The 21,792-nt window shown below is 43.1% G+C and overlaps 1 protein-coding gene across 12 annotated transcripts in view; it reads right to left on the bottom strand.

Annotated features, from left to right (window-relative positions):
• The window catches only part of Cage1 (cancer antigen 1), a 38,259-nt gene that overhangs the window by 3,613 nt on the left and 12,854 nt on the right, over positions 1–21,792 (bottom strand). For 4 of the 12 annotated variants that reach the window (XM_087590529.1, XM_087590530.1, XM_087590531.1 and 1 more), the window contains exons 4-11: positions 19,344–19,864; positions 15,829–16,884; positions 11,513–11,659; positions 9,289–9,399; positions 8,048–8,128; positions 7,348–7,455; positions 3,149–3,253; positions 2,295–2,365 (exon numbers count right to left, since the gene is read on the bottom strand). In XM_087590529.1, coding sequence (XP_087446655.1) covers positions 2,295–2,365; positions 3,149–3,253; positions 7,348–7,455; positions 8,048–8,128; positions 9,289–9,399; positions 11,513–11,659; positions 15,829–16,884; positions 19,344–19,864 — 2,200 coding nt within the window. The remainder of the gene's footprint in view (positions 1–2,294; positions 2,366–3,148; positions 3,254–7,347; positions 7,456–8,047; positions 8,129–9,288; positions 9,400–11,512; positions 11,660–15,828; positions 16,885–19,343; positions 19,865–21,792) is intronic. The other 8 variants (XM_087590532.1, XM_087590537.1, XM_087590536.1 and 5 more) reach the window with 3 other exon arrangements.

Raw genomic sequence — 21,792 nt, 5'->3', positions numbered from 1 at the left:
CAGGAAACACCAAAGGTAGGCGGAACGTCGGCAGAGCTGGATCTCTTGCCACACACGCGTCAACCTGAGCTCAATCCCCAGAACCCACAGAGGAAGGAGACAACTGACTCCCCAGATGTCAACAAGTCCTCTGACCTACACACACACACACACACACACACACACACACACACACACACACACACACACACGGGGGGGGGGCGCACGTCTGTGTATATATAAAACACACACTAACTGAGAAAACAAATACCCAAACGGAATGTAAGGATGTAGAGCAGATGTGTTTACTTGGTTTAGGTCACAATGTCGATCATTTCGTACCCTTAGAACTGTGACTTAACATTTAGTTCCATTATTTAGGATGTTAGAACATTTTATATGCCTGAATTTCTTACGCTTCTAGTATTGATAGTATTGATAATCGTTTTTAAAAATTGACAAGCACACAGGGTGATCTCTGTATTTGCATTGTATCACAGAAACAAGGGAGTTCTTGTCTTCCCTCTCCCTAACTCGGATTTGACATAAACTTTGATCCCCCAAACTTCCAGCCACCTCTGCATTTTGTATATCCTGATGTTCAGCTTGGATGTGGAATGGGAATAAGAGTGGCGCTTGGTCCTATCTATTGATCTCTGCCTTCTAGATTCCTGTCCCCATGTCTTACCTTTCACAATCAAACAGGCTAGGCCCCTCCCTTCTCGGAAAGGATGTGAAAGGCTTGTGTATGGGGGGAGACAGGTTGAACTGTTTCCTGGCAGTTCTGTTGTTTGAGATTGCAAAATAACTTTTGTTGATTTGGTTGGTCTGGGTGTTTTGAGACAGGATTTCTGTGCAGCCCCGGCTGTGCTGGAACTCCATCTGTAGATCAGTTTGGTCTCAAACTCAAAGATCCATCTGCACTGCATTCCTGAGTGCTGGGATTAAACACACACCAACATGCCTAGCTGCCCAGGATTTGTATGGAGAAGCTGGAGAAGGCTGGGTCACACTGAAAGGTCCATGTCCTGTGTATTGCCGTAGTGCCAAGGCCAGTTCATTGGAGCCTGCATACCTACCCACAGCTGCCTCTGTCAGTGGTAAAGTTTGTCATTTGTGGGGGGTTGCAAGCAGATGCTCAAGTGAGCATCTATGTGAGCTGTCCTTCTCCCCCTCTGGTCAGGGGATCCTCTGACAGGCAGAACCAGGTCTCATGAACCCCGGGGAGTGGAGCTGTTGGGCAGGTGACTCTCTGGCAGGAAAAGGGTAGCTGTGGGGTGGCTCTCTGGAAGGTTAGCCAAGCAACAGTTGCTGGTGCCCAGCAGTTCCTCTTTGCCATGTGGGAGTAACCCTGCTACAAAGCCATCACTGCGGGGGAAGTCTTGTGTGGGGTTCCCACTGCTGAGCTGTGGTCCTGCTCTCAACTGTGCAGAGGACACAGCCTGCTTAATTCTGGGGCACAGGGTGGCATTTGGCAAAGTTGATGACTGACTGAACTGCCAAGCTAGATATTGGGGCTCTCAGTACCAATTTGCCCATGAGTCTCCAGGAGTGTGCTGCGTGGTGGCTGTCTGTCCACCAGACGGGAAGGATCACTGGAAGCAGCGCCAACAAGCCCAGGTCTGCTCTACGGATCCACTGTGGGCACTGGCAGGGTGGTAGTTCCACCCAGAAGAGGAGGATAGAGCTGGGGCTGGTGGGACACAGTGAAGTCCACTGAAGAGAATAAAGCCTTTGAACTCTGTGTCTCCTCTGGGGGTGAGCAGTCCTCACAGAAGTCCTACCACCCACGGGGTGTGGGGGAGTGAAGGGGGGTAGGGTCATGGTCGCTTTTATAAGAGCTTTTCCTGTGACCGGACCGCAGGGAAGACAGGAATACACCTCACAGCCTAGCAGTCAGGTTCCCCAAGGCCAATGAAGACTTTAAAAAATAAATGAAATCCAAGATTGTAAGTCTCAAATTGCCCAAGACACTTTTTCTTTGGATTAAATATAAACTGGTGGTACCTTTTAAGAGGTTCGTTTGTATACCAAAATTCTCCGAAAAGCTGAAAACCTTTGAAAACTGCATACGACAAGTAAGCAAGCAGTCTGTCAGAAGCCATGCTGTGCCCTGACTCCGAGTGTCCCCCAGAGGAAAGAAGTAATAAAGTAGCTTATTCTGAACCAGGCTGGGGACATGGTTTTAGTCTATCATAAAGGACACACGCTGTTATCCTATTTCTAAGAGCCAGAGGAAAAAAATCATAGAAGTCAGAAAAATCAAACAAAACATCATCAAATATTCAAAAAATTTAAATATTAGTTTAACTTACTGTGCAATCTGGGAATGGGATATCTCAAGTCTTTGATCAGCACATTTGATAATTTCTTCATATGACGTTACCTTGAGAAAATAAATATTTTTATAAATATGAGTATTTGCATTTAATTTTATTTTCTCCTTTTAAAAATCTTTACAAGTTGAAGTTTAATTATTTGACAACAGTAAATAAAAATTTTACAACAGACAAAACGTCCTTTTTCTATTTTTGATATCAGATATATGAACAACAATAGAGTTAAACCCACTCATCATGCTGGAGATGGGAGTCCCAGAAACTCACTGTCTGCCACACAGTGATACAGGGCCAGGGAAGGATGGTGGTGTATTAAGTTAATGCAGCCCTGGTGGGCTCAGGCCTGCAGTTTCAGCACTTGGGAGGCTGAGGCAATAGAATTTGGGATTCCAAGGCCAGACTGAGCCACCATATGGAGACATTGTCTCAGAAAACCAAAATGAAAACAAAAAAGCAAAGTAAAACACTAAGTTGGTGAGCGGCTTAATTACTGTGAAGGTAGATTAACGAAATGAAGACTTTCAAGTGCCAGCAGCAAGGCTCTTGGCCACTTACCAGCTACTCAGCTAATGGGGGCATTTAACACGCTTTAGGAGGTAAGAGGAACCATTAGGGGCAAAGGTGGCTTGGCAAACCTCCCATCCCTTTAGTTCTGGAGTTCCAGAGTTCTGAGGCGATGTTCAGCTGAGTTTATTGTGGGTGCTTGGTTTGGTTATGCTGAGGACCGAAAGCAGGGCACATGCTGGACAGACGGGCTTCTATCTGGGCCGCGCCCCAGCTGACATTTTTGAAGGACTGCTTGTTTTGTCTTCCATAAGGAAACTGTGTACCTTGTTTATCAGGCTGCCTACGTGTCTTCGGTACTTGTCATTCTCCTCGATGAGCCTGCTGTAGTGGTCTTCTTTGCTCTCCAGAAGGTCCCCCAGCTTGGTGATCTATGGAGAAACATCAGCGAAAATGTAACCTGGAGACCACCAGGAAACCCGTCATGCTCTATTTTGTTGTAATAGCCTCTGAAACTGAGTCCTAATGAAGCGAGTTGTGACACAGATGGGCGGATCCGAGGGTGGGTTGCATATAGGACACAGGAGCAGGAATGATGATGGACTTTTGTCCATTCTGTTATTTTCTACTGTGAAATAGCTTTGTAAATAGTCAAGCATCTGCTAGGACCTGCAAACACGAATCACGTCCATTTTCACCACCACCCTTGGCACAGATAGCCCATGCAAAGGCATGCTTGAGTGTGGGTTAAAGCTGGGATGTGTGATGATGCAGAGCCCCGCTCTTGCAAACCACACACATCTCTAAGGCTCAGCTTCATGCACTTCACAGTCCGTCTATTGCCTGTTTTTCACAGGAATACTATTTAAATTAAAAACTATATGGGCTGGCGAGATGGCTTAGAATGTAAAGGCACTTGTAGCCATAACTGATGAGCTGAGTCCTAGACCCCAGAGTACGGAAAGGGAAGGACCAACTCCTGCAAGTTGTCCTCTGAGCTCCATGTGTGCCGTGGCACTTTGCATGCCAACACACACACACACACACACACACACACACACACACACACATACACACACTCAATCAAATATAATAAAAGTTTTAAATAAAAAGTTATTTTTTCTGAGAATAGCATTTAGGGTCATTAGGAAAGCTTATTAATAATTTTCTCTGAAAGCTACTTTAATTTTCAAAGCAATTAAAGAAGAAAAACTACAGACAACATCCTACTAAATAACAGTGCTAAGAGTGATTTTCTGTCTTCTTACACTTTTTTTTTTTTGGTTCTTTTTTCCGGAGCTGGGGACCGAACCCAGGGCCTTGCGCTTCCTAGGTAAGCGCTCTACCACTGAGCTAAATCCCCAGCCCCTTCTTACACTTTATATATACTTACATAGTGGTAGAGGAGAACCCCAGGGAGCAACACTAAAGCCATAAGCTACAGAAGCTGCAACAGTCCCTCCCTTTCCTTCCCTTCTTTATTCTTTCCAGGGATGGGAAAAGAACCTAGAGCCTGGCTTGTGATAGGTGAACTCTACTTCCATTTATCATCACCACCACCACCACCACCACTACCACCATCATCATCACCATCATCATCACCACCACCACCACCATCACCATCATCACCATCACCATCATCACCATCACCATCATCACCATCACCATCATCATCATTTCCAGGCAGGGTCTCTCTAAGTTGGCCAGCCTGGCCTTGAATTCAATATATAGCCTAAATTAGTCTCACACTTGAAACCCTCCTTCCTCAGCCTTCGGGTTCTGGGATCATAGGCAATGATTCACCACTTCTCTTTTAAAGGTTAATGACTATGTGATGAATACAGTGCCTAATTCTGCTTTGGTGACTTAGAAATAAAGGAGAGACTCATGCTGTGCCAGAAACACTATCAGTCTTTTTCATTACAGCGAGACCATGGAGAGTTCTAGTAATGTTTTTTTGTTTGTTTTTTGTTTGTTTGTTTGTTTTCCCCCGGAGCTGAGGACCAAACCCAGGGCCATGCGCTTGCTAGGCAAGCGCTCTACCACTGAGCTAAATCCCCAACCCCGTAATGTTTTAATAGTATTTGTGGCACAGTGTAGTAATCTAATACATGCAAAATCTACAGTGATAACATTAGGACAGTTCACATTTCCATCTTTGTGGATCTTTTAAAAACAATCTTTGACTTTGGGGTACCAGTTGTACACATTTATGCAGCTAAATGAAGGGGAAGGAGGATATTAAAGTGAATGAATTACATCGGACCCACGAAGATAGACACTGCGTGTTCTGTTCCATAGACAGATGCCTTTCAACGGCTGAAGTGAGTGTCCTGTAGTGATATCTAGAGGCTGGGAAGGATGAGCAGCAGACAGGATAGCTGGGGCTGATAACAGGTATTAAAACACGGACAGTAGTAATTGATCCAGTGTCCACAGTAATGTGCAACATATCCCATAAATAATCAGTGAGGAAGCAGCCAAAACCCCAAACATAAAGTTATGGTGAAAAGAAAGAGGTGGCTTTGATTGATACACATTGTACATGAATAGTAAAATACAGTGTGAAAAAAGGAATATTACGCTGTGCCGACTCAGGTTTTTGTTTTCTGAAACAAACACCTAGATGTTTTTATTTTCTTCCGTTTCTCTGCATTCTCTTTTGTGCCACCTTAGATAAACTAAGAGTCATTTCCAGCCATTGTTACTGGATGCAGCTATTACAGTAGGATACACAGAGACTAGGAGCGCTTCGTCCACAGTGAAAAGTAGCAGGTGTTTTGGAGAGCCATGTGTGGTGAATACCTGTAAGCCCAGAAGCTGAGGTGGGACATTGTGGGAGGGAGGCTGGCTTGAACTAGACAGTGAGAGCCTATCTCAAAAACATAAATATGGGCTGGAGAGATGGCTCAGCGGCCAGAAGCACAGCTGTTGCTCTTTCAGAGGACTCGAGTTTAGACCTCAGCCCCTGCATCGACCATGTGACACCAGCTCCAAGTGACTGGACATCCTCTTCTGACCTCTGAGGGCATGGATGTACACACACACACACACACACACACACACACACACACACACACCACACACATACACACACACATACACACACACATACACACACATACACACACATACACACATACACACATACACACATACACACACATACGTACACACTCACACACATACACACATACACACACATACACACATACATATCACACTCACACACACTCACACACATACACACATATACACACACATTCTCACACACACACACTCACACACATACACACATACACACACATACACACATACACACACTCACACACATACACACACATACACTCACACACATACACACATATACACACACTCACACACATACACACACACTCACACACATACACACACATACACACACTCACACACATACACACATACTCACACACATACACACACTCACACACATACACACATACACACACATACACACATATACACACACATACACACATACACACACACATACACACACACTCACACACATACTCACACACATACACACATACCCACACTCACACACACACACACACACATACACTCACACATACACACACACACAAAAATAACATTTTTAAAGATACAAAATTTGAAAAGGAGGGTTACAGTTAGTAGTAGGTAGAATGCTTGCCTGGCATGAGGGAAGCCTTGGGTTTGATCCCTAGAAATGGGGAAGAATAAAAGCAAGTTTACCTTTTGGCTTCTGTGTTTTGAAAGGCATAAATTTTATTAGCCCGAAAACAAATTATATTGAGCAATATTAGAATTTTTTTTTTTTTTTGGTTCTTTTTTCGGAGCTGGGGACCGAACCCAGGGCCTTGCGCTTCCTAGGTAAGCGCTCTACCACTGAGCTAAATCCCCAGCCCCAATATTAGAATTTTTAAAACTAATTTTTATTTTATGTGCATGGATGTTTTACCTGCATATATGCCTGAAAACTACTTGCATATCTGATATCTGGAGAGGTAAGAAGAGGGCATTAGAATTCTTGAAACTGGATTTACAGACAGTTGCAAGCTACCTTCTAGGTGCTGGGAATTGAACCTGAGCCCTCCAGAATTGCAGCTTAAGCACCTAGCCATTTCTCTAGCCTGATATGTCCATGAAAATACTTTCATATTTTTGTGGCAATACTGCCACAGTGTCAGTGTGAATATTTTAATGATACTTTAATAATATTTTGAAGGTTGATAACTTCTTAAAATCTAATGGATGGCACTGGGTATAAAAAGGCCCATAATGGGCTGGAGAGATGGCTCAGTGGTTAAGAGCACTGACTGTTCTTCCAGAGGTCATGAGTTCAAATCCCAGCAACTACAAGGTGGCTCACAACCATCTGTAACGAGATCCGATGCCCTCTTCTGGTGTATCTGAAGACAGTGACAGTATACTTGTCATATATAAGATGAATAAATAAAATCTTAAAAAAAAAAAAGGCCCATAAGACACTGGTCTGTCTTACCAAGAAATCAAGCTCCTCGTTCAGACTGTGGTATTTATCCAGTTTGACTGTCAGTAGCACAGGTGCTTCGCTGGCATTCTTGACCTCTTCTGTATCAAAATCTGTGATCTGAGATTAAATACATTCGTACACATTTCAGTACTTGCATGGTCCTAGCATTTCACAGCATCATTGTGACTTGAGAATCAGAGAGAGAGGGGGATGGAGAGATGACTCAGCAGTCACAAGCCTGGCTGATCTTACAGAGGACCCAGGTTCGGTTCCCAGTACCACATGGTAACTTCATCAACATCTGTAATTCCAACTTCAAAGAATCTGATTCCTTCTTCTGGCCTCTTGCATATATACAGTGCACACACATGCAGGGAAAACACTCCTATATATAAAAGTGATATGAGGCTGAACTCATAGGATACAGAACTCACCAGTGGGTGATGGCCACACCTTTAAGCCCATCACTTGGAAGGCAGAAGCAGGCAGATGAGTGGGAACTCTGAGTTCTGGGATAGCCAAGGCTACACAGAGAGGCCCTCTCTCAAAACTCCCAAACCAGCTAACCAACCAACCAACCAACCAAACAAACAAACAAAAAAAACCCCAGAACTTAAGAGCTGGACGGACATTAGCACAGTTGTCAAGAGAACATGACTATCCGCAGTGTATCTGCACACTGAAGCCAAGAAGAACATGTTAAACTCACCTCCATAGTGTGGTCTTGAAGAGCCTTCTCATTAGCGATTAACTCTTTGAGAGTTGCAATTCTGTTTCTATGTTTCAATAACTAGAAAAAAAGCATTTTTATATTTTAGAGGAAAAGAAATAAAAGTAACTACTAAAATACTTACGATAAAGTCATCCCACTTCACAAAGTCCAATCTTTAACTGATGTCATGCTTTTACCAACTCCCATGGCAAAGAGTTCCTACAGTGGACCTAAGACTGCTGGGCTTAGCAAGACAAGCTGGCACGTAACCTGGAACCCTGCGTTGTCTGAGGTGTCTTATGGCCCCTTCCATGAACGACTCCCTGTTGTTCACAGCACGATGTTTAGACTGAACATTTGCCTGCTTTCTGGTGGGTGGGACTTTGGTATATGACTCCCGCAATAAAACTTTGATGGACAAGTGGTTTTACTGAACTGGCAAATGGCCCTTCACCCTGTGATCACTGTTTAATGCTGGGGAAATGATGCACAGATTTTGTGACTCCTCCAGAACACACAGAATGTGTTTTCCTCCTGATGCAGCCCCACTGTGCTTTTCCCTGGCTGCTATCCCTTGGCTGCTTTTTGGTATAAGACATTGTACTTAGGGCTGGAGGGATGGCTCAGTGGTTAAGAGCACTGACTGCTCTTCCAGAGGTCCTGAGTTCAATTCCCAGCAACCACATGGTGGCTCACAACCATCAGTAATGGGATCTGATGCCCTCTTCTGGTTTGTCTGAAGACAGCTACAGTGTACCTATAATGAATAAATTAATTAATTAATTAATAGTTTAAAAAAGAACATTGTGGTTAGCTGAGTGCTGAGTCCCATTTGGTCCCTGGAGTTCGTGGTGGAAAGCAAGAACCAACTCCTGAAACTCTGGGTGTGGTAGCTTCTGTCCCTAGCTACTGAGCCTTCTCATCAGCCCCTGTGAATAAAACTTTGTAAACGAGTCAAGTGTTAGATAGTGTATCTACTTCTAAAAGGCACACTTAAGCTAGTTTGGTCCCCAAGCACTTTTTTTTTTCTTTTCTTTTTTTTTTCCGGAGCTGGGGACCAAACCCAGGGCCTTGCGCTTCCTAGGCAAGCGCTCTACCACTGAGCTAAATCCCCAACACCCCCCCCCCCAAAGAACTTTTTAAGCAAACCAAGAACTTACAGGGCAACTGCCCTGTGATGTTTTAGCTAGCTCTTCCCGCTAAACCCAATCAAGTTTCAGAAAAGAAGGACACGGTACCTCTTTATCTAGATCTTTCTTTCTAAGCTGGCAGTCCTTCAGTCTTTGCAGCATTATGTCATTAGCTTTCTTACTCTCCTGGCGAAGCTCGGTGTCAGGAATGGCGAGGTCCTAAGGGTAATGGTTTGAGAAATTAGATTGAAAGATGTTCGCTGAAGCTAAAACGGAGAAGGAAAGCCGTTTGGAGATAAGGCACCAAAGGTACTGAATCCCATGCTTCAAGCGCTCTTCACCATTTCCCTGACATAACACAAAAGTTAATACGAAAGAACTAATGTGGTTATTAGGTGGATCCACACACGCACACAGGTTGCTGTTAAGAGCGGGTAGTGCACCGTTAACCCTCCTCTATGACACATGCACGCTTATATACTCATGTGTACACTGCTCCTTGGCCTGGCCAGTTTACATATGCAAGCTTTAAATAAATGGGTACCTCTGACACACTGCAAAGGCCAGACGTCCTCGGCAATATATAACTAGGTAGTTCAAGATTGGCTAGGATGAGGATAGCAGTAGCAAGATAACCAGGAGGTCTAATGTGTACCAGTTTGTATTTGAGTTCTGCTGCTTATCTGTGAAACTTGGGACAGGAAGGTCAGCTCTTGCAGAGCTTGCCTTGTTTTTCTGAGTTAAATGTCTATAAGGCAAAGAATGATGTAAGGTTGCCCGGAACATGTCAGGGACGGTCAATGTGGAGGCCTCCGGGGATGGTCAGCAAGTCAGCAAGTTCTGGCTGCGAGATCATTAAGGGCTTGAGTCTGCATTAGGTACAGAGCACTCAGTGGGGCGGGAGACACAGAACAGGCAAACAGGAAGTAGTTATTTAGGATGGGGTGGGATCCACTGAGTAAGCCAATGATATACTGCCATTAAGACTTCCGGTGCCTCAACAGCCAGCGAAGGGGCTGAGAAAAAAAACAACAAAACAAAACAGCAACAGTAGCCATCAGGGGATCCGGAAGTTTAAGCAATGACTGTGTATAACCATTGGAAGGATGGGATGAAAAAGCTAGTAACTGAGAAGGGTCTTACCACGTTTAACTTGAACCTTTCAAAAACAGTGTTATGTGTTTGTGGGCCGTAGCTTTGTGATCTGTGACCTGCACACAAAAGACGTAGCATGCTATCTCATACTCAGCAAATCCTAATGTCCACAGCCTTTAGGTAGATGAGACGATGGGTTTCGTCTTTTATTAAAAACATGGCAATGCCAGGTGGTGGTGGCATTCGCCTTTAGTCCCAGCACTTGGCAGAGGCTGATGGATCTCTTGAGTTCTGGGCAGCCAGGTCTACACAGTGAGTTCCAGGACAGCCAGGGCTACACAGGGAAACCCTGTCTCAAAACAAACTAGAACAAAAAACAAAAACCAACAAACAAAAACTCAGCAAGCCATGCTCTCAAATTCCAGTTTGGAGGATTGTGTTTCCAATGGAGGAAGTGTACAACAGAAAAAAAAAAAAAGAGGCTAATTTAACAATCTAGTGAGTACACACCCTTTTGTATCATGCATTTTTGTTAAATGCAGTTGCTGCCCAGGACAGAAGCAAGTGGAACTTCCTATTAAGGAAACCAGCTGAGAAATGTTATGTTACTTGAATAAGTCACATAGCCACCATGTGTAAGGACAGAATTTGAACTCATTAATACTTCATTTAAAAATCATACATTTATCTGATCTATGGATATATGGGTATTTTGCCTGCATGGGAGGCCAGGGGAGCAGCTAGATCTCCTGAGATTGAAATTATAGATGGTTCTGGATCTCCATCTGGGTGCTGGGAATCGAACCTGGGTCCTGTGGCAGGGTAGCTCTTAACTCCTGAGCCACTTCTCCAACACCGTTACTTCAGTGTTCATTCTGCTAATGTATACAGTTGCTGCCCCAAACTCTGTTTTAATTAGGCAAACAACTCATTAGTGTGAACACTCACTGAGGGCAGACTGCCTCGGAATATAAGACAACTGCTCTGGAGACAGGAAGTACTAGACGGCCAGTTACTGTCTTATTCCTTACCACTGTCATTCAATCTGACTACATCCACCTGTTAGTACCGAACATCACAGACGAACAGTGTGGCGCCTGGGGAGCAGGGAGGCTGGGTGGTCAGGGTCTGGTTCTGTCTTTTCTTCTGTGACTTAATTCTGTGACCTTTCACAGCCCCTCAGTTCACTCCAACGGAAGAATATGATTTATTTCTTTACTTTGTTTAGGTGCTTTACCTGACATGTGAGAAGTCCTATTGTCAGGGCCAAAAGACTGTGAAGTCTAGAGGTCAGTGGAGAAGTTCTCTTCATAGATGGGAGCTCCGGGTTTTCTTTACAAGACGAGCAATTCAGGAACAAATTACAATGTGTCCCCTTTGTATCCTATATGTGCACAATTCAGATTTATCACCATAAAGTCGAAGGACCCAAGTTAGTGTTCAAATAAAACGCTGATAAAACACTATGCTTAAAGCTCTGAGCAGCAGTTCAGAAGCATTTTTCCTTGGGATACCTTTATACTCTTAAAACCTACTGAGAAAAAGCACACCTAAAAAAATTCATTAAGGGCCAGATTTGTTACATTAGAAATTGTAGGGGCTGGGGATTTAGCTCAGTGGTAGCGCGCTTACCTAGGAAGCGCAAGGCCCTGGGTTAGGTCCCCAGCTCTGAAAAAAAGAACCAAAAAAAAAAAAAAAGAAAAAGAAATTGTAACAGAACACTTTAGAGTATTTGCTTACTAATTCATTTGGCTAGCAATCCATTATGTCTCAACATAAATAGACCTTTTATTAAAATTATATTTTCCAAAATAAAAATAATAGTGGAGGAACAGTTTTCTTGCTTTTGCAGTTCTTGGGGGGTGGTACTGGTTATCAGACTCAGGGTCTTAATTATGTTTAGCACAGCAAGAATCTTGGCTCATTTGTAACTAATTTTAATTCTACAATTGGAAAGGCACAGGATTCTCATATTTGATCCACATATCCTGTGGTGGTTTGAGTAAGAATGGCCTTCCATAGGCTCATTTATTTGAATGCATGGTCCCCAAGGAATGGAACTCTTTTGAAAGGATTAGAAGGATTAGAAGGTGTGGACTTATAGTGGGTGTGGCTTTGTTTTGGAGGAAGTGTTTCACTGAGAGTGGTGGTCTTTGAGGTTTCAAAAGCTCATGTCAGGCCCAGAGTCTCTTCCTCAGCCTACAGATCATGATGCAGCTCTCAGCTACTGCTCCAGTACCTGCCTGTGTGCTGTCCTGCTCCCTGACATGATGATAATGGACTAACTCTCTGAAACTGTAAGCCAGCCCATAGTAAATTCTTTCTTTTATAAGAGCTGCCTTGGTCATGGTGTCTCTTCATAGCAACAGAACAGTGACTAGTACACAGCCCAACAACCAGGAGGGCAATTACATTACCACATGTCACAGGGTTTCTAAAACACCATATACTTGGGGAAAGCAATGATGTCTTTTGAGAAAGGATATCAAAAATGGTATTCCCACATGCACAGCAAATTCTCCCCCAATTATCTGCCCTTGCCCATTCTTTAAAATTTTGAGACAATGTTGCCAAGGCTGGCTTTGAACTTGGGATCCTTCTACTTCAGACCCCAAATTCTGGAATTATAAGCATGTGTATTAGACTCAGCAACAGCCATGTCTTTTGTTCCGTACCATTAGATTTGTTACAGACATAATACATTATACCATATGTCACAGAGTCATTATACCACATGAGTTCCTGAGTCTGAGCCACTTTCAAATTAACTGTCCCTTTTAAGAATACTCTTCAGCCTGGCAGCGGTGTCAAACCCCTTTAACCCAAGCACTGGAAAGCAGGTAGATTTCTGTAAGTTCAAGGCCAGCCTAGTCTACAGCTCAAGTTCTAGGACAGCCAGGGCTACATGGAGAAACCCTGCCTTAAAAATAAACAAAAAAGAGCTGGAGAGATAGCTTGGGGATTAAGAGCACTGACTGCTCTTCCAGAGGTTCCGAGTTCAATTCCCAGCAACCACATGGTGGCTCACACCCATCTGTAATGAGATCTGATGCCCTCTTCTGGTGTGTCTGAAGACAGCTACAGTGTACTTAATAAGTAAAACAAACACATCTTTAAAAAAAGAAAAGAAAAAGAATAGTCTTCATATCTGTTAAACAAATAAGAATATCCTTATTATTTATTACATTTCATTTCATTTTGTACTTGCAACACATGTGGGGGGGCACAGAACAGTTTTTGGGAGTCAGATCTTTGCATCAACCATGTGAATTCCAGTAACTTAACGCAGGTTCTCAAGTTTAATGGCACACAGTCATCTTGCCAGTCCCAAAGCAACCTTGTTTCTCAGTTGTGTCTTACTATAAAAGATGCCACCAGGCAAGCCATGGTGGCTCACATCTGTAATCCAAGCAGACAAGAGACTAAGGCAGGAAGATTACTAAAATTCTGAAGCCAGCCTAGGTTACATAAAACGTCTCAAAAGCCAAAACCAAAAACAAACAAACAAAGAAATAAATAAAGGAAAGGAGGGGGAGGAGGGAGAAAGAAGGAGTAGCAGATACAGATCCCAAAACCAGGGGGACCAGGACCTGTAAGAGCCACTGGTTTTCCATTAGGGCCCTCGTCACAGTGGCTCTGCTGCAGAAGGGCTCTATTGGAAGCAAAAAGATGCAGAGACAGAAGTCAGAGGAGTTGCTCCACCCACCACACCAGCCACGTCTCAGTATTACAGTAAAAATACTGCTAATTCAGAGATGCTTTCAGACCATATTTTGAGACTATGAACCTAAACAGAGTAAAGAAAGAGCAGGAAGACTGTGAATTTGGAAATGTTAAAAAAAAAATTCTTTGGTCAAGATTTGACTAAGAATATCACCTTTTCTCTTCCTATCCTACCCAGCTTCCCCCTGACAGAGATTCTCTGTGTAGCCCTTGCTGTCCTAGAACTCACTCTAGACTGGGCTGACCTCGAATTCACAGAGATTCACCGGCCTCTGTTCCCCAAGTGCTGTTCCCCACTGTCCAACTAGAATTTAACTTAACAAGAAAACTAATGGGAAAAAACTATGTCATGTTAAACCTCTGTACTCGAACCATCTGGAAAGGTTCCATGGGTTGGGAGGAGCTGAACCTCTGCTAAAGTCGGCTGCTCTGAAAAAGGGCCGCTGGAACAACAGTACCATCTGCTTCCCCTGGGATCTTGCTAGAACTGTGTGCTCTCCAGCACAACCCAGCTAGTCTGTAGTCAACAACCCCTCCAGGTCATGCTGCCCGTGTCTGAGTTGAGAATCACTATTCTAAGTGATTCTTAAAGAGCTTTATAAGTGTTTTGCTTTTGTTTTGATTTTTTTAACCAAGACAACAGTATTTTCCAAAAAAAAAAAAACTACTTACTTTCAATTAATGTTTATAATGATGATAAAAATGACTACATGTTACTTCCAAGGCAATATGCCAGCCCCGCCCAAGTTATTACGACAGGAAAAACAGCCATAGCTAGGCAGTGCCCCATGCCTGTAATGCCCTACTTGGAAGGCAGGGGCAGGGGAATCTCCGGAAATTGGAGGCCAGCCTGGTACCATAGCAAGACCATCTATAAACCAGCCAACAATTAAATAACAGGCTTTACAGTAAAACGGACTTGTCTGATTTTCTAGCTCAAACCGGCTTTCTTCAACAAGGTGTCCACTGGCACATACCGCCACAGCTCCCAGATCAGCTTTCGTTTGGCTAACAAGATCTCACCTTTCCTAGGCGACTTTCTGACTGTGGAATTTCAGGCCAGCCTGGGCTATACAGCAAGACCCTGCCACCAGCATGTAAGCTAACTAAAATAGGTTTAACTCTACTTAGTTAAGACTTGCATGCTACAGGGCAGAACTGGTGGCCTTCTCCAGCTCTCCTTTGTGGCGCTGCAGCCTGACAGCAAAAATTAACCCTTCCTGGAGGGGCTTTCAGGCACTTTGCTAAAACAAACAAACCAAGGCTGTAGAATGGTATTTTTAAAAATGCGGTTCTACAAATGTGTTGGCAAAGGGTTCTAATGCTGCTTTCAACGCTTTACAGTCCTAATATCTGCTACAGCACATGCTTTATTTTGTAAGGGAAAGGGCGATTTTATTTTGTCTATTGCTAAATCAGATTTGGAACCACACTTCAAAAACCCTCTGGCAGTCAGCTAAAATAAACCAAACATGCCCCACAATTCCCAACCAAAACAAAACAAAAAAGAAAAGAGGAAAGAAAGAAAGAAATCCTCTTTCAAAGGAACCTTCTAGACACTGGTCATGGGTACCCATAAAATTCCCAGATTAATCAACACCTCTACCAAAGTCATCACAAGAAGCTAAGAATTATTGTTCTTTAAGGCGAGCACCCAGCAACCAGTAGAAATGTCCCTAAATCTGTGGTGCATTTCCTTTCTGTTTCCCTCCTTTGAAAATAATTCTTCCTACAAACACACACTATATCTGAGTGTCCAGTCTAAGTGTCCATCACTAGACTGCATGAAACTTTGGGCATTGTGTTAGAATTCAGCGTCTGCATCAATACCTGGGTGACGTCCGGCTCCACCACTTCCTCCAGCTTCTCCTTTGGCTGAATAATCTCAAAGCTGGGGGTGCAAGCTTGTGCCTCCCTCTTTGCAGCCTGCTGCCGGAGTTCTAAGTTCTCCAGCCTCAGCGCATCGACCTGCTGCTGGAGCGCTGTGGTTTGAGCCCTCTCGCTCTCACAGGTGAACAGCAAGCTTTTCACTTGAGCGACCAGCTTCTCAACTCTTGACTTCAATTTCCGCCTTTCTTTCAGGTTCTCCTTTTCCCGTCTCTGGAATTCCTCCTGAAAAGACAAGAACTCTTGTTCCCGGATCTCCTTCTCCCTCTTCAACAAGTCCAGGGCAGAACTGGTGGCCTTCTCCAGCTCTCCTTTGTGGCGCTGCAGCCTCTGGAGCTCCTCGTCCTTCTTGCTTAAGGTCTTCTCTATCTCCAGGCACTGAGTGACCGATCTGTTTTTCTGCTGTATCTCAGCGATGTACCTTTCTTGTAAGCGGACGTAGTGGACCTTGATCTTCTTCACCTGGAGCTGTAGGCTCTCCTGGTCTTTCTTGGATTCCTGAAGGTGCTTTTTGGTGTTAGCTGAAGTCTCCTGCAGATCCTGAAGTTTCTTGTTGATGTCGTTCTTCTCTAGGATTACGTTGTATTTGTCATCGATCAACTCCTCAACGTTCACCTTCAGTTTATTTATGATGTCAAGCAACACGTGCTGTTTGCTGACCTTTGTCTGTAGTTCCTGAACCCTGCTCTCTAAGGTCAAGTTCCTACCATGGAGGTCTTGAATCTGCAGTTCCTGTTTTTTGTTAGTCTGCTTCAGTTTCTGCAAAGCTTCATTTAAAGCCATGTCCTCTTCCAGAGGCTCCAAGCTTTCAAAGTCTAGCTCCCCATCAGGCATCTGGAAGTCATCCTGAGATCTACGACCCTTGAAGATGCCTGCTGGAGACCATGGTGAGGTAATGGCTAGGCTGTCTAAACCATCTTCTGTGACTTCCTCCTGGGGACCAACGGACATGTCAGAAAACTCCCCAGAATTCTGTATTCCTTTTGAAGAAACTTCAGGCTGTAAATTATAGCAAATAAAATAAATGTGAATGAGTAGCCTGCTGAATATAACTTCCAACAGCATGACAGAGCACAAACAGGAGGCATAAGATAGACATGTGTATCTTATTTACTTACATTAAAGAAAATTCTATTTGGATTATATAAACTTTCCGGTCACATATATGGGCTTTCTTTGATTTTAAAATCAATTTTTTTTTTTTTGGTTCTTTTTTTCGGAGCTGGGGACCGAACCCAGGGCCTTGCGCTTCCTAGGCAAGCGCTCTACCACTGAGCTAAATCCCCAATCCAGAGAATTTAATATATAAATCTGATTGTTGGGTTACAGTTTGTTGAGTCTTGATTTAACGGGTTGTTGGGAGTTTATACTATAACTATTGGGTGAATGTTGGGAATGTAAACAGAGCAGCGGCAGAGAGTTACGAGAGGGTAGCCGCCTCGGGGACCAGGGGGTGGATGCTGGAAATGTGAAGAGTACAGAGTAAGAGAGCTGAGAGATAGGCGGTCCCTGTTATGAAACTGGTGTGGCAGAGACCCGCCTAGGTCTAGAGTGCTTTGGGGGTATTGAGAGCACTGACCAACAGGGTACCATGGGAACAGTTCTGCCCATTTTTATTTTTTACTAAAACAATACATTTTGGTGGGGGTGCATATGTAACAAAAGACTGCATAATTGTGGTATAGAACACTGAAATGAATATGACATTAAACCCCCTTGTAAAAGGTATCTGTAGGGTTGGTATTATATCACTTTAGAGATGTTGAGCCCCTGACTTTTAATGGCTTTTCCCTGGGAAAAGTCAGTTATCTAAGCAAGGTTTCCAAGGTCCTGCTAACTGCTCTAGACAGTTTACCTACCCATCCCCAACTCTGTCATCATCTTCTACCATACCACCTGCTCCCTGAATCCCCATGTTTCCTGAGCACTTGGGCTTCCTTGACATCCTAGTAGGTATCATAGACCATGCAAGTACAGGAGTTCAGATTTACTGCTTCTTGTTTGTGGAATGCTTACCACCCCACAGTTGCCCAACAGACCTCTCTTCACCCATCAGAGCTATTTCAGGGACTACAGTACCCTCAGCAGAGGCAACTATTCCATTCCGTGTAGCTCTAAGAGTCAAGTGCATTTATCTGTGTGATTATCTGCTAATCTCTTCTCTCTTACTAGGATGTCATTTTCAGAAGACAAGAGTCATGTGTTTTTCCTGTTTGGTTTTAACATTATATAATCAAGTACATAGCCTGTTCTGGTACACGACAGAACCTCAAGAGTACCTAATGACTACAGAGAAAAAAATACTAACTGTGATGGAGAAAGGAATAAGCAATCTTAACCCAAATTAATCTTTGACATGCTGGTTTCTAGAAATCAACATGGGTAGGTTACATTTCCTTTCCAATACTGCCATCTAATTTCCAAATAAATGGGGAGGGGGAACCCTCTCATAATCAAACACAAATGAGTAATACCATTTCTTATGAAACTCATATTGAAAAGGCAACTGTTTTCACTGCTGTTGGATTAAACTCTTCTTTGCTGTAGTCATCTGGAGAATCCAAAGGCTTTATGTTGATGATGTCAGTGCTTTTAGGATATCATACATATGACCACAAACAGCAAAACCTAAGTCAAGTTCGTATTTCCTGTCCCAAGAAGCCCAACAAGATAGACACATCTTGGGCTGGAGAGATGGCTCAGTGGTTAAGAGCACCCGACTACTCTTCCAGAGGTCCTGAGTTCAATTCCCAGCAACCACATGGTGGCTCACAACCATCTGTAAAGAGATCCGATGCCCTCTTCTGGTGTGTCTGAAGACAGCTACAGTGTACTTATGTATAATAAATGAATGGATCTTGAAAAAAAAAAAAGATAGACACATCTTTGGCTTGCCTTGTCACATAATTTAATAAACACCTCTGTACAACCTCCCTTTCTCAACCTCAAGGCCAGCTCTCGAGTCCCAGCTGGTCTGATATAACTCACAAAAAGTAGGTTATGTGGGGCTGGAGAGATGGCTCAGTGGTTAAGAGCACAGACTACTCTTCCAGACGTCCTGAGTTCAATTCCCAGCAACTACATGGTGGCTCACAACGATCTGTAATGGGATCTGATGCCCTCTTCTGGTGTGTACTCACATACATAAAATAAATAAATATGTCTTTAAAAAAATGGGTTCTGATTACCACGCCATGTTCACTATGCCATGTAAATACTAAGGAACTCAGGACAGTGAGTCAGAATTCTTAGAGGAAAAAACATGTTTGTTAGAGCTAATCTTTAAGCATTGCCTGAATTTATTAGGAAGAGTTGTGTTTGATTGGTTAAAATCCCCATGGGAGCAAAGTCACTTGTACTGATCTGATGATCAAATGCTATCAGAAAAGTCTCCATTCTGCATTTTTCTAACAGTACAAACGACGCATCCTTTAGCTTGTCACAGCCATTAAGCTTACCTTCCCAGCTTTGTAAATAGCTCTCAAGTCAAGCTGGTCAAAGCAATTCTCACTGTCAGACAAATTTTCACCATTTCTACAGACATTTTCTTTACCCAGAAAGCTTTCAGGCTGATTGTTGTTGAGGGCAACATCTACAACCACACTTCTCACCAATGGCGTTTCTGTGAGTGGCCGCGTTTTTCCTCTGTAGTGGTTTAGACATAGACTTCTAGACTTCCTCACAGGTTCATGAACAAGTTCGTCTTTATTTTCAGAAGTGCTACTTTCCATCAAACTTTCTTCCTTAAGCGGATCTGGCTTCTGGCTGGCATCCGCTGGATCATTGTACACCTGGCTCTGCAGCTCAGGCTTCTCCTCCGAATAAGAAAATGCCCTGGTCAGGTCCGGAACTGAGCTGTCATCATTAAATGCATCTATCCAGTGAAATTTGCAAATGGGTTCAAATTGTCTCGAGGAAGACACTCTAGTGTTAGCTGGTTGATTCTGTATCCTCTCTGGGTAATTCCCAAGGTTGATGTCTTATTAGAAAAAGAAAGACAATGAGTTACCATAAACTTACGGAACAAGTGTTTCAGTTATACCTAAAAATAATGATGACATCTTTTAAGAATTTTATGATATTTCAAACCAAACAACTCTTTTCTCTTATTTAACTTAGCATCTACTATTTAGCTCAAGACAGCCTCAAACTCGTGATCCTCCTGCCTTTACCTCCAACTGCTAGGATTACAGGCATGTGCACCATGCTCGATTTAAGTTTGATCTCCAGCACCCACATGACAGCTAACAGCTATCAGTCCTGGGGAGCTGACGCCCTCTTCTGGCCTCTGAGGGCACTGCTGCAACTGGTGTACAGAGACACATGCAGACAAAACATTCATACACATAAAACAACAAGATATATATTTCTTTGAAGAAGGGCTTAAAAAGGATAGGGTAATATAATTGCAAACATAAGTGTGTTCAATTTTTATAAGTTTACAGTGCTAAAGAGGCAGAAGCAGGCAGATCCCCAGAGCTCACTGGCCAGCCATTCTAGCCAATTGATTAAATGAGTTTAGTTCAAAACTCTGTCTAAACAAATAAGGTGCAGAGCAATAAAGGAAGACCCTGAAACCAAACTCTATTATACACAGGCATGTGCATGCACACACATGCAAACAAACACACACACACACACACACACACACACACACACACACACACACACACACAGAGCCTACAGGCTGTCAGTAAGGCAAGTGTAGAATAAAAGACAGTAAAAGTAAATTTTCTTATCCTTTCTCCTTATTAACTGACCAGTTCAGCTGTATAAAATAGCATATAGTTTTACATAATAACTCACCAATTCTCTGAAGATGTGTGTGCTGACTGAAACATTCAGTGCTTGCTATTATCTTTAACCACCATCCTGACCACTTAGGTGAACACTGCTGGATACCACACAGCATCTCAAAGCCCAAATCTGACTGGACACCTGCTTCCTATACACAGCACTTACCTTTTATCAACAACAACTTCCAAAAGTCTGGCTTTGCAAGATATCATAAAAAGAATTTCTGAAATAGTGAACTACTTTGGATGAGTGGATGAGTTTGAATGATATGCAGCATTCGAGACAGCCTCAGATTTCAAAGTACCTTACAGTCACCTAGTAAACTATGATAACTAAAAATGATACCATTTTTTTTTACAGAAATAGCATGGCTATATCTATTTTTTAAAGTCTTTCGGGACTAAGGGGTAAGCTCAATTGGTAAACACTTATCTTACAAACACAAGAACCTCAGTCCAATACTTAGGACCACAGGAAAATGTTGGGTGTGATGATGTGTGCAGTGGCAGGTGCTTCTAATCCCAGCACTGTGAAGGCAGGACACAGGTATGCCTGCGCTGCACTGGAGAGGAAACACAAAGATCCCTGAAAGAATTACAGGAAAACACAAACAGGTGAAGGAATTGAAAATGGAAATAGAAACAATAAGAAGGCACAAAGGGAGATAACCCTGGATATAGAAAACCAAAGGAAGAGACAAGGAGCCGTAGATACAAGCATCACCAACAGAAAAGAAGAGATAGAAGAGAGAATCTCAGGAGCAGAAGATTCCATAGAAATCATCGATGCAACTGTCAAATATAATATAAAATGGAAAAAGCTACTGGCCCAAAACATACAGGAAATCCAGGACACAATGAGAAGATCAAACCTAAGGAAAATAGGTATAGAAGAGAGTGAAGACTCCCAGCTCAAAGGACCAGTAAATATCTTCAACAAAATCATAGAAGAAAACTTCCCTAACCTAAAGAAAGAGATGCCCATAAACATACAAGAAGCCTACAGAACTCCAAATAGATTGGACCAGAAAAGAAACTCCTCCCGTCACATAATAGTCAAAACAGCAAATGCACAAAATAAAGAAAGAATATTAAAAGCAGTAAGGGGAAA

The sequence above is a fragment of the Rattus norvegicus genome, chromosome 17 (assembly GCF_021556685.1).
Source record: "Rattus norvegicus strain SHRSP/BbbUtx chromosome 17, alternate assembly SHRSP_T2T, whole genome shotgun sequence".
Taxonomy (NCBI): domain Eukaryota; kingdom Metazoa; phylum Chordata; class Mammalia; order Rodentia; family Muridae; genus Rattus; species Rattus norvegicus.
This window is presented reverse-complemented; position numbering and strand designations above follow the sequence as displayed.